Source organism: Oncorhynchus masou, chromosome 30 (assembly GCF_036934945.1).
Source record: "Oncorhynchus masou masou isolate Uvic2021 chromosome 30, UVic_Omas_1.1, whole genome shotgun sequence".
Taxonomy (NCBI): domain Eukaryota; kingdom Metazoa; phylum Chordata; class Actinopteri; order Salmoniformes; family Salmonidae; genus Oncorhynchus; species Oncorhynchus masou.
In genome coordinates, this window is record NC_088241.1 from 34377710 (window position 1) to 34390984 (window position 13275).

A 13275-nucleotide genomic window follows, 5' to 3' on the forward strand; every position below is an offset into this window, starting at 1 on the left:
TTAAAAAATGAAATCATTGACTTGTATTATAATCTTTTGTGGTAATAGGACATTATTTCTGTACATTACCTTGTCTATGGTTACGTCCCAAATGGTAGCCCTATTGCCCCTGGTCAAAAGTAGTGCACTACAAAGGGAATAGGGTGCGAGTTGGGACACTAGCCTATGATATGTCAGTTTTCTTCAACTCTGAAACATATTACCCCTAATTTCCCACAGGACCTCCCCATGATCTGCAGGTGACAGAGGTGCGCGCCAACACTCTGGTGTTGCTCTTTAAGCCACCAGTGTACCAGGGCCGTGACCCAGTCAACGGATTCTACGTTGACATTAAGGAGGCTGATGCTGAGGAGGAGGCCTGGAGAGGAGTCAATGAGAAGGCTATCTCCACCAACTACATGAAGGTCAGGACCCTATCCCCTCCAATCACTCCAATCACTAAAGTTTCCCCTGTAACCGATTTCAGCTTCCCCCTCCCCCAATACTAACCTTAACCATTAGTGTTGAAAATGCTAAATTGACCCAGGATCAGCGTCTAAGGGCAACTACACTATTTCTATCCACTTAGTCAGTCATACCATTGAGCATTCTAATTAAACATTTGAATCCAGATTGTGTGATGCAATATTGTGACATAGTCGACATGTAAATAGGATGTGATTGGTGGAGGTGTTTGTCAGTTAGAGGGTGCGTGTAAAGGGATTTTCAACACTACTGCTTTTCTATGTGAGAAAGTTTGTATCAGTAGTAACATATTTGATGTATGTGACTAACATGTCTATAATGTGACTCTTTTATAAACAGATTAAGATTCTAAAGGAGGGGGAGACATATGTGTTCCGTGTGCGTGCTCAGAATAAGGCAGGTGTCGGAAAGGCCTCTGAGCCCACAGAACCAGTCCTGGCTGAAACCAAACCAGGTAGGACCATGTTAAAGACCCCTCAACAGAGCAGGTAGGAGGGAGGGAGGGATGGACAGAGAATGACATTGTTTTACCAGTAAAGTCATACCTTTATGTAATCCTGCACCTTTGCATATTAGTGTCTTTTGAGTCTCCATCCATATTTGACTCTTGTTGTGTTCTCTCTCAGGCACTACGGAGATTGTTGTGGACATTGATGATGATGGCGTGATCTCCATGAACTTTGCATGCTCAAACCTGACTCCAGACTCCAAATTCGTGTGGTCCAAGAACTACAAAGAGATCACTGACGAAACCCGCATTACTGTGGCAACCAGTGGGGAGAAGTGCGCGTGTGTGTGTGTGTGTGTGTGTGTGTGAAAGAATATAATGTTTGCTAACGTTTCTACAGTAGCCTGTGTTAATTGTATCCCCTCAGGTCCAAGGCCATCTTTAACATGCCTGCTGAGGATGACATCGGCATTTACTCTTGTGCCGTCACCCACACCAATGGTGAATCCTCCAGCTACACCCTCTCAGCGGAGGGTGAGTCCCACCGTGTGTCCGTGGTACTGTAACACTGTCCACGTTATCACTTTGGAAGCTAACTTAGCAGGCTAAGAGGTTAGCAGAGCTCCATTGCTTCTGGTTTCATTTATACTTTCTAATCTCTGATTAATCTTTGTCCTTTTTTTTGGACAGAGTTGAAAAAACTGCTGGAGATCAGCCATGACCACAAATTCCCCAGTAAGTAACATTATTACCAATGTTCTCAAAAATGTTTCCCGTTGTTCATTATTACATGTTCCTCCGTCCCTGCTCTCACGTACTGTTGCACTTTCCTTCCCCCCCCTCCAGTTATTCCCTTGAAGACCGAGCTGGCTGTGGAGCTGCAGGAGAAGGGCAGAGTTCGCTTCTGGCTGCAGGCTGAGAAGATCTCTGCTAATGGCAAAATAGAATATGTGTTTAATGACAACACTCTCTCCCAGGGAGAGGTAAGTTGGCACGCTTTGGGACTGAAATGAAAAAATACTCTCCGACACGTGTGCGAAAGAGGTCTTCTGACCTCAGACGTCTTGGAAGAATAAATAAATAGAATTAAAAAAACTACTGTAATTGATGTTGTTCAGGTAAAGTATATTAGACAATACTGAAAATGCTCTGTCTGTGGCCTTTCTTTCTTTTCAGAAATACAAGATGAACTTTAACAAGGACACAGGTGTGATTGAGATGATCATGGAGTCTCTGCTCAAAGAGGACGAGGGAACCTTCACCTTCCAGCTGCAGGACGGAAAAGCCACCAACCAGTCCAGCCTGGTGCTGATTGAAGAAGGTAGGATTAACTCCGGCTGTCCTTTTCGCCTCCTCCAATCACCTTCCATCATTCTCACTCTCGCCTGAGTGCCAGTTTGTGCTATCATGCCAACTCATTGTCATGTCTTGACAAGTACAGCAATGGAGTATGCAATAGCACAGACAGATCTGGGACCAGGCTATCACCCCTCTGTTGTAAAGAAAAAAAACAAGCCCCACTATGGATCAGAAGTTACATCTTAACATACTCCACTAGGGGGCAGTAAAATATTTCTATGAATGAACTACATACAAATGTATGAAAAATGTATTTGTTTAAATAATATCCACATCAATGTACAAAACACATCATAGTGACTATATTACAAGAAAGAATATGATTTATAGATACAGTTTTGTTTCCTTTCCCCAGTGTTCAAAGGGCTGCAGAAGGAGTCTGAGTTCATGTGCAAAGAGTGGCACAGAAAGCAAGGTGGGATTTTTTTAAATAAAGAAAATAGAATAGCGGTATGTTATGACACAAAATTGTAGACTACTGAATAGTTCCTGCTTTGTTTTGTTTTTTGCAGGACCTCATTTTGTTGAGTACTTGAGTTATGAAGTGACCCCAGAATGCTGTGTTTTCCTGAAGTGCAAGGTAGGAAAAGAACACACAAAGTGAAGTATGAGTTTTATGAAAATCGATCAGCTTAGCTCTCAACTTTCCAGATGAGATGGTATTACCAGGGTGCAGCCGGGCAACATCTGGACAACAACCTGAACATTATAGGTGTCTTTCGCCTCCCGCAGGTTGGAAACATAAAGAAGGAGACGGTTGCATTGTGGTACAAGGATGGGCGTGAGGTCAAGGGAGACGGGAATCTCACCTTCACAGAGGGAGTGCTCAACATGGAGATTGCTCAGGTGAGAGGAATTCTAATGTTTCATGCACCTCATACATGAGAAAGTACAGGGACTGTAAGACCATACAGCACAACACCTGTCTTTACAGCTTAGAGAGTATTGTTTTGCAGATTTCTGTATACTTTTTGAATGGCTCTTGTGTACATTAAAGGCTAGGTAAAGGTTGGAAAATATCATGTTTCAATGATTATACGGCACATGTATTAACATACTACGTATTGAATATTTTAGTGATGTTATACAAACATTATGTGTTGTTCATTTGCATACTGTATGTAACTATGAAACTGTATCATTGCACGTCTGTTCATATATCATAAATACTGTATATGTTCCTCACACGTCATATTACTTTCTACTGGCTACAAGGTTCATTGGTGATAAGTTGAGCATCAGGTGGTCTAAAGAGGTTGAAGTTTATTATATTAAAGAAGTTTATTTTACAGTAATCTTAATTTAAAAAAATGTCTTTATACAATAGCCTAATTCTCACATTTCCAGTTCCAGCATCTAACCCAACCCTATGAGGTGCTAGCTATGTGTTCTATGGAGAATAATGCATGACGTGGAAGGTGAACGTATAGAGCCCCGATTTGATTATACCACACTATAATGTAACCCATTTGCTGCTAGAAATGTGTTCCAACATCCACTGAAGTAGCTAGCAATTTTACTAGGTAGCTACAGTAGTTGCCTTTGTAACCAAACAAAGAGACTTGTTAGTTTAGCTAACCAAATCATCGGTCCTTGCTGTAGAGGGGTTGGCTGACGGTCACAAAAATGATGCGTGCCTGCACATCAATGAGCCATGTGGCGTTAAGATTCTGAACTGTCAGATAGCTAGCAACAATGACAAGAAGTTGTCATGTGGGGAATCGTATGTGGCTTGTTTCAGCTCATTGTAGCTTGTTATTGCTACCATGTCTTGTTTTGACTCATGTCATTTTTATACTAATAATATGGAAAAGCCTCACTACAGTAGCTAGTTAAACAACAACAACAATGTATTTGAGACAACAAGTGCAAATGTATTTATGTTTTCAATAAACGTTTGGAGACGAAGTATAGTTTACATGACAACAATCTAAGCCAACCCAGTCGGTTTTGTTGCTAAAACAACCCATCTATTATGAAAATTTAATTCAAGAATATAACAATTATTGATCCTAACATCTTCAGACATTGGTGATTCTGACAGCTTTTGGGGCACATTATTGCCACGCTTCTGTAAATAATTTAACATCCTTATACAGTACCAGTCAAAAGTTTGGAGACACCTACTCATTCCAGGGGTTTTTCTTTACTTTTACTATTTTCTACATTGTAGAATAATAGCGAAGACCTCTCGTGTTTCTTGGCCCAAGCAAGACTCTTCTTATTATTGGTGTCCTTTAGTAGTGGTTTCCTTACAGCAAATCGACCATGAAGGCCTGATTCACACAGTCTCCTCTGAACAGTTGATGTCTATTACTTGAACTCTGTGAAGAATTTATTTGGGCTGCAATCTGAGGTGAAGTTACAGTAACTCTAATGAACTTATCCTCGGCAGCAGAGGTAACTCTGGGTCTTGCTTTCCTGTGGCGGTCCTCATGGGAGCCAGGTTCATCATAGCTCTTGATGGTTTTTGTGACTGCATTTGAAGAAACTTTCAAAGTTCCTAATTTTCCCAATTGACTGACCTTCATGACTTAAAGTAAGGATGGACGGTCATTTCTCTGATTATTTGAGCTGTCCTTGCCATAATATGGATGTGGTCTTTTACCAAATAGAGATCTTCTGTATACCCCCCTAACTTGACACAACACAACTGATTGGCTCAAACACATTAAGAAGGAAAGAAATCCCACAAATGAACTTTTAACAAGGGACACCTGTTAATTGAAATGCATTCCATTCCATAAAGCTGGTTTTGATAATGCCCAGAGTTTAAAGCTGTCATCAAGGCAAAGGGTGGCTACTTATATTTTGATTTTTAACACTTTTTTACTATATGATTCCATATGTGTTATTTCATAGTTTTGATGTTTTCAATTTTAATATTATTTTACACTAAAAATAAAGAAACCCTGGAATGAGTATGTGTTCTGAATTTTTTTGACTGTGTGTGCTTCTAAAAGCCAATGAGGAGCCAATGAGGAGATGGGAGAGGCAAGACTTGCACTGGTTCAGCGTCACAAATAGAACTGACTTCTATTTTAGCGCTTGGCAACACAGACGCTCATTGGCGGGCGCGAGCAGTGTGGGTGCAATGATTGAAAAACATGTATGTGTACATTTATTTTGCAACGCTCGCGCACACAAGCAGCAAGGACTTTTCACAAAACTGCATTCAGCAAATGACGGAATTGCGAGAGATGGCTATGTACTGTCCCACAAAATTGCTAAACATATCAAGCCATTCGCTGAGGGCGAATTCATTTAAAGAATGTTTAATTGGCTCTGAAGCAATACTTTGCCCCGACAAGAAAGAGCTGTTTGGAAATGTTTCCCTGTCAAGTTGAACAGTGACACGGCGCGTTGAGGACATTGTCACTGAGAATATGGAACAACAGTTGAAAGACAAGATTCCGCCTTTGGCCCTGGATGAGAGCAGTGATGCACGTGACATAGCACAGTTGATATTTTTACGAGGCAAAACCCCAGACTTTGAAATGACAGAGGAGCTTCAGTGCAGTCAATGAAGAGCACAACCTCAGGGAAAGATTTATTGGGGGAGGTTCATATAAGTGTGTGGCAAAGCTGGGACTGCGTTTTGAAAAGTTATCCAGTGTGACCACTGACGGGTGACCAAACTTGACAGGAAAAAAACATTGGCCTTTTGAAAAGGATGCAAGATCAATTAGCTGAGCTGAACCCAGATCAGAAAAGTATTTTCCTGCATTGCATTACTCATCAGGAGGTGCTCTGTAAATGTGTTCTGAAAATGAGCCATGTTGTGGATGCAGTCACTAAAGTGGCAAAGTCTTTAAACCACAGGCAGTTAGTCTCTGTTGGAAGAGACAGTCGGGTCCTGCAGATCTTCCCTACCACAGAAATGTGAGATGGCTGAGTTTGGGGAAGGTGCTTAAAAGGAGGAGTATTGCAAATGAAAGGAAAATATGTGGATTTCCCTCAACTGCAAGATAAAAAATGTCTGATTTTGCCTTCACCATGAACATCATGGCCCTCGTGAATAAACTCCAATTCCAAACTACAAGGGAAGGGACTTTTTTCACTTCAGATGTACAGCTTTATCAAAGCCTTCAAGGGAAAATGACTCCTACTGACCTATCAAGTAGAAGCCAACAATCTCACCCACCTTCCGACACTACTAGTCTGTTCCCTATCAGATGACCAGCGGAAGAAGTATACATCGCTGATGCGTGCTTTGAAAGGTGAGTTTTCTCGTCGTTTTGAGGATTTCGAAGTGTTGGAAAATGACATGCTGTTGGTTTCCTCTCCTTCCACCTTCAATGTGGATAACGCTCCCACTGACCTGCAACTTGAGCTTATAGATCTTCAGTCTGATGCAGTGATTGTTTTGAATAGTTCTCCAATGTCACTGACAAGGTTCTATGCATCTCTCGATGAGCAAAACTTTCCAAAGATTATGAGTCATGCTCAGGAGATGTTTTCACCAATCTCTGTATATGAACAGACATTTTCTGTGAGGAACTATAACAGGTCAAGGCACAGATCATCTCTTACTGACTCACCTCTCAGCAATCCTGCGCATAGCGACGTCAAAAACTATACCTGACTTCACTGCTCTAGTCAATGCCCATCAGAGACTTCACTCCTCACACTGATTGGGTTGTTTAAATGTAATGTTGAGCTCTCCCTTGTGTTTTTGTGTATACCCGTTAACAAGAGTTCTGTCCGTGGTGTTGAATGCAAAGTGTACTTTTACCTAAGTGTAGTTCATTGCATGTTTTAATAATGAAACTTCCTATCAAAAGGAGAACATGGATGTGGTTTATTTCTGTGCATGTTAAAAAAGTAAAATAAGAAGCATATCTGGACATGATTTACAGTAGATATAGCTGTCAACAGTCATGCACATTATGTATAATCATGTAATATGATTCTGGCCCGTTATGGCAAAAATATGGCCCTCCGTGGAAAATAATTGCCCAGCCCTGCCAAAAGTGGTCATTCTGCCATCTGGTTTTTTGTTTGTTTTTGAGAATGCTTTTTTTGCTTTCGCGTCCTATAAATGTGTCCTGCAGCACCCATAGCAGGGGAGAAAAGCTTGTCTTTTTGCTTGAGATTTTCATTTTCTTCCTTTACAAAATGGTGGCTGTGCATTTTAGATGTGTGTGTGTGTGTGTCTCAAACCTAGCCTTCTCTTATAGATCTCAAAGAAGGATGCCGGTGTCTATGAGATTGTTATGAAGGATGACAGAGGGAAGGACACATCTACATTGAATCTGACAGACCAAGGTGACTAAACCCTCAAAGCCATACCTCATTGTCTGTACAGTAATGCTACAAGTCTGTCATTTTTACCAAGTTCTATTATGGTCACATTTCTGTTCTCCAGGTTTCAGAGACTTGATGAATGAAATGTTCAGTCATATTGGTAAGTACATGTGTCACTGTCGTAGTAGAAGCATCATCTTAAGTTTTACTTGTGTTCAAAACATCCCTAAAGTGTCCGTCTGTAATGTGGAGCTGTGTAACTTTGTTGTGTAAAGTCTTTAATGTTGCACTTTGTAACTTCTCTATAATGTTGCACTGTGTAACGTCTCTGTAACCTCTGCTAGCCAACTCCTCCACCGCACTGAAGATCCAGAGCACAGAGGAGGGCATCAGATTGTACTCCTTTGTCAGCTACTACAACGAAGCGCTCCAGGTCACCTGGCACCACAAGTGTGTACTCTCCTTACGTCTCTGTGTTTATGTCTGTCAATGGAGGCTGGTGGGAGGAGCTATAGGAGGACTGCCATATTTTAATGGCTGGAATGGATGAATTTAAACGGAGTCTAATGTGGTTCCCATGTGTTTGATTCTGTTCCATTAATTCCATTCCAGCCATTACAATGAGCCTGACCTCCTATAGCTCAACCCACCATCCTCTGGTGTGTGTGTGTGTGTGCATGTAGCACATAAAGACTTACTACTCAGCCTGAAGTGTCCCCACTTGCACTGCCAAATAGCAAGCTTTCAGTGGCGCCGACTTGGTAAGACACTTTGGGATGTCGTTCATGTGTGCTAGCAAGGCAGAGGTCCTGGGTTTCGAGCCTCTGTGTGAGGTGAATCGGGAGGAAATGGTACTCGCTAAGCAAGCAGCGTGATGTCAGTTACAGATGGTGCCGTGACCCGGATTTGCAGTTGTGCTCAGCTCAACACTGGGGCCGCTGTGTTGTAAGTTTGGGGGGTGAATGTAGTGCATGGAGATGTTTTGAAACATGCTCCTCAGCCTGAAGTGTCCCTACTAGCACTGCAGAATAGCTAGCTTTTTGGTGGTGCTGACCGCTAAGACGCTTCGGGAGAGCGGTCACATGTGCAAGCAAGGCAGCGGTCCTGGGTTTGAGCCTCGGTGTGAGCCGAAATCAGGAGGAAGCAGCACTCGCTAAGCAAACAGTGTGAAGTCCGTTACGCGCGTCTGCATGTGTGAGTATATTTGCAAGTAAATTTAACTCTCAGGTGTGTGTCGTCTGATGCAGCCTATATGTGTGTAAGTCAGTGACCTGTTTTCCTCTCTCGTAGGGATTCAGCGATAGCCTTCACAGACCGCATTAAGAGTGGTGTGGTAGGAGAGCAGCTGTGGCTACAGATCACAGAACCCACAGAGAAAGACAAGGGCAAATATGCCATTGAGTTCCACGATGGGAAGGGCGGTCTGAAGAGGACTGTGGAGTTGGCCGGCCAGGGTGAGACTACATCTGCTTCCCAAATCGCACCCTATATTCCCTATATAGTGCTCTAATTTTGACAAGGGCCCATAAGGCTGTGGTCAAAAGTAGTGCACTATGTTGGGAAAAGAGTGCCATTTGGGATGCGGCCTAAATCTAGGTTTGAATTAGGCAGCTTCCCACCACACCACAGTGCTTTGATAGGCTTATTAACCATCTTTTTTTTATTGCAGCATTTGATGATGCATATGCTGAGTTCCAGAGGCTCAAGTAAGTGACCGAAATGTGTAGATTTTTGTACAACAACAACAAAAAAACACATTGTGTAAGCCTATCCACATGTTGTGGATGTGTCAGTAAGTACTGTCCTTCTTTTCATGTCATTGCTATTTTTGGTGTTCCTCCCTGTTTGCCCAGCCACTCTCTCTTTGCATGTACTGTTTAAATAGCAGGCAGTCTCTGATAGGACTTGAGGAAGGGAAGTGGGTAGACAGATGAAGTCTTTGCTTAGACACGCTTCCTGGCTCCAAACACATTCTCTGCATTCGTTTCTCTTATCTTTGTTCTTCAATTTGTTCTGTCTCTTTCACTGTCAGAGCGGCCGCAATTGCAGAGAGAAGTAAGTTCTCACACACACATACGCACACACCTCAACTTTTAAAAACGTTATTATAAGATGGTGATGAGAGGACTGCTCACTGTATTTTTAGTGGGTACTGATATTTTCAAACTGATCTGAGCTCAGTGGCCTAATTTTGGTGCTCCTTTTTTAAGATCGTGCTCGTGTGGCGGGAGGCCTGCCTGATGTTGTCACCATACAGGAGCTCAAGGTAACCATGTCTGGATGGATCTGTATCTGTGTATGCATGTCCACAGTCCCAAACTGAACATGCAGGCTTGATAGTGTATGACACTACTATGGTTGCATCTGAAATGGTACCTGTAATAGGGATTTTCAAAGTGAATACAACAGCAGAACAATCACAGATAGCCAATCAAAATCAATCTGGTTTAATACAAGTTGTAACAGGGAGGCACCTCCAGAACAGAAGCAGAGAAAATGTCTAGAGGGCCCTCTCTGAGAAGGCCCTTTTATATATTAATCACACAGCACCGAATGTTCTGTAAACACCAGCCTGTCAGGCTTGTAGGAAATCATAACATCAGCTAATACAGAATCACACAGTGTCACAGATACATTATCAGTGTGTCCTTGAATCTAGTCTGGTGTCAAACTTTAAACATAACTTTCAACACTGGCAGACATTTGATACTGGCAGTTAAACAGGTCAATCCTTAGTAACAACAGATAATTATAGACTAACGGGTGCCAACAGAGGTGTAAAGTAACGAATTATAACTACTGTAATTGAATAGCATTTGTCTTGATGAAACTATGCTGGCAAGTAAATAATCTACCCTCTATTCTATTGACGAATGTACAATCACTGGAGAACAAACTGGACGAGCTCCGTTCGAGACTATCCTAACAATGTGACCTGAAGAACTAATATCCTGTGTTTCTCTGATATTTAGTGAACAAAAACATGGATAATATTCTAGCTGGTTATTCTATGCATTGGCAGGGCAGAACGGCAGCATCGGGTCTCTTTGTTAACAACAGCTGGTGCACAATATTTAATATTAAGGAAGTCTCAAGGTTCTGCTCGCCTGAGATAGAATGCATCATGATAAGCTGTAGACCATACTATTTACTAAGAGTTTTATCCATATTTTTCGAAGCTATCTATTTACCAACACAAACCGATGCTGGCATTAAGACCGCACTCAACGAGCTGTATATAAGCAAACAAGAAAATGCTAATCCAGAGGCGGCACTTCTAGTTGCCGGTGATTTTAATGCAGGAAAACTGAAATCTGTCAACTAATTTCTACTGGCATGTCACCTGCGCAACGAGAGGTGGAAAAAAACGAATTTACTCCAGACACACAAAGCTCTCCCTCGTCCTCCATTTGGTAAATCTGACCACCATTCTATCCTCATGATTCCTGCATACAAGCAAAAACTCAACCAGGAAGTACCAGTGATATACTCAATACGGATGTGGTCCGATGAGGCGGATGCTAAGCTACAGGACTGTAACGTCTCTAACCAGAATAGAAGAGGAGTGGGAGGTCCCGATGCACAACTGAGTACATTAGAGTGTCTAGTTTGAGAAACAGACATCTCACAAGTCCTCAACTGAGGAAAAAAGAGCCATATCTCAATCTGGTCAATAAAAATAAAATATTAAGATGGGCAAAAGAACACCAGTATATTTTTGACAAATCTTTTTTTTTTCTTTACATACACGTGTGTTTTTAAAGTAATTTTAATTTAATTTTTGATTAAAATAACTTCTACTTGAGTAGGATATTTCAGTATTCTTTCCACCCCTGGGCGCAAAACTACTTTAAATATGGTACTTAAAGATGCATGGTTAACTCCTGTTTCCATTCCCCAAGGGAATGCATCGGTGTGCATCTCCCCGCACATACAATCATGTTTATTACATATCAAATACAGGAAAAGGAGAACTCAAAAAATGTCCCATTACAGTACCCTAATATTCCCTACATAGTGCACTACATTTGATCAGAGCTCTTGTCAAAAGTAGTGCACGATAGAGGGAATAGGGTGCCATTTCGGCGGTACCCTACTGTATATGTATGTGATCCCGTGTCTCTCTCTCTCTCTCACCAGGCCCTGAACCTGACCTGTAACATTTCAGGCGACCCCGTGCCTGAGGTTGTCTGGCTGAAGAACGAGAGGGAGATAGTGTCGGACGACCACTACATCATAAAGTTCGAGTCGGGCAAGTACGCCAGCTTCACCATCACCACGGTGAACACGACAGACTCGGGCAAGTACAGCATCCTGGTGAAGAACAAGTACGGCACAGAGAGCGCAGACTTCACCATAAGTGTCTTCAGCCCCGACGGCAAGAAATAAGGGAGAAAGAAAGAAGGCCGGCAAGAAATAAGGGAGACCTCAATCTTTGCGTAAATATCATGTATAAAAAACAGATTGAGTCCTGAGCATTGGTTTGAGATGGTTTTTATGGGACTATACAAAGTATTTAACTCCAGTTTGAAAAGGTGTATCGTTTTACTCTGAGCATGAAATGTCCAAAGGTTCAGAGAGAAATCAGAGAGCCGTTTCAGCATTTTATCTTTCAGAATTATAAAAAATATATATATACCAACGGTCCAATCGTCCTTTATCTTGACACAACTATGAGTTTAGTTATACATTAATAGCATTTTCCCCATGTATTATAATTAAGGCTGTCAATCAGCTAACTCGAGTTAAGTGCACACACACTTATTTTTCACAACTAATCATATTGTCTGAAAGCATTCAAAATACACTGAAAACATCCCAAATACATCACCTATTCAGCTAAAAACAATGCGATGTCAAAACAAGTTGACATTTAGGTTAAAGAAAGTGCTTAATTCATCTACTTGATTTTGAATACTGTTACTTTGGACAACATCAAAGACAAAATCTTAAAATACAGCTCAATTTGAGCAAATTCAGAATTTGTGATTAATCACATTAAATCCTGGCATTAACTTGATTACATTTTTTCATTGTTTGACAGCCCTAATTACAATATCCCACTGGGCACACACTGGTTGAATCAATGTTTCCACACCATTTCAATGAAATTAAGTTGAACCAACATGTAACAGACATTAAATTGACGTCTGAGCCCAGTGGGATGTTGCTATAGCTAACAAAAATATGAATTTAGGTACTTAAAAGGCACGTAGACAGTTTGTGTTAATTCAAATTACTCAGTAGTGTTATTACATCACTCCTGTCACTGTAGTGATTTACTCCACTTCCTTGAATTATGACACCATGCCTTCTGATTATGACATCACCTCCCCTGACACGTAGTAGTGATTATGAATTAACTTCCTCTGTCCCATCTCACGGGAAGGGCTAATAAAATGGAGCATGTATTTCCTCACCACCTCTGTTTTCACTGCGTTGTTCCCTCTCAATGGCACCCCACTCTTCATTCTCCGTTCTCTACCTCCACTCTTCACACTCTTCTTCAGTCTCCTTTTCACCAATGCACTCCTGGTCCCTTGTCTGATATTGTCTGTCATCGAGTCTCCGAAGGCCAAGAAGGCATCTATCAGGAACATACACACACACACACACACACTTCTCTTCTTACACCAGGGATTCAAACTCCGCTCCTTGAGGGCTGCACTCCTGCTGCTTTGTCTCATTTACACCTGGGGAAATCGGGTGTGTTGATGCTGCAGATGTGTGGCCCTTGAGGACTTGACAACCCAGCT

The 13275-nt window shown here is 41.7% G+C and overlaps 1 protein-coding gene across 2 annotated transcripts in view; it reads left to right on the top strand.

Moving 5' to 3' along the window:
• LOC135522568 (M-protein, striated muscle-like) overlaps positions 1-12935 on the top strand; it is a 41149-nt gene extending 28214 nt beyond the window's left edge. For both annotated transcript variants that reach the window (XM_064948951.1, XM_064948952.1), the window contains 18 exons: positions 220-404; positions 805-919; positions 1092-1248; positions 1341-1447; positions 1604-1648; positions 1760-1896; positions 2090-2234; positions 2628-2687; positions 2785-2852; positions 3005-3118; positions 7453-7540; positions 7641-7679; positions 7864-7969; positions 8810-8973; positions 9189-9225; positions 9552-9574; positions 9730-9785; positions 11660-12935. In XM_064948951.1, coding sequence (XP_064805023.1) covers positions 220-404; positions 805-919; positions 1092-1248; positions 1341-1447; positions 1604-1648; positions 1760-1896; positions 2090-2234; positions 2628-2687; positions 2785-2852; positions 3005-3118; positions 7453-7540; positions 7641-7679; positions 7864-7969; positions 8810-8973; positions 9189-9225; positions 9552-9574; positions 9730-9785; positions 11660-11908 — 1895 coding nt within the window. In that variant the 3' untranslated portion in view covers positions 11909-12935. The remainder of the gene's footprint in view (positions 1-219; positions 405-804; positions 920-1091; positions 1249-1340; positions 1448-1603; positions 1649-1759; positions 1897-2089; positions 2235-2627; positions 2688-2784; positions 2853-3004; positions 3119-7452; positions 7541-7640; positions 7680-7863; positions 7970-8809; positions 8974-9188; positions 9226-9551; positions 9575-9729; positions 9786-11659) is intronic.
• The last annotated feature ends 340 nt before the right edge of the window (positions 12936-13275 follow it).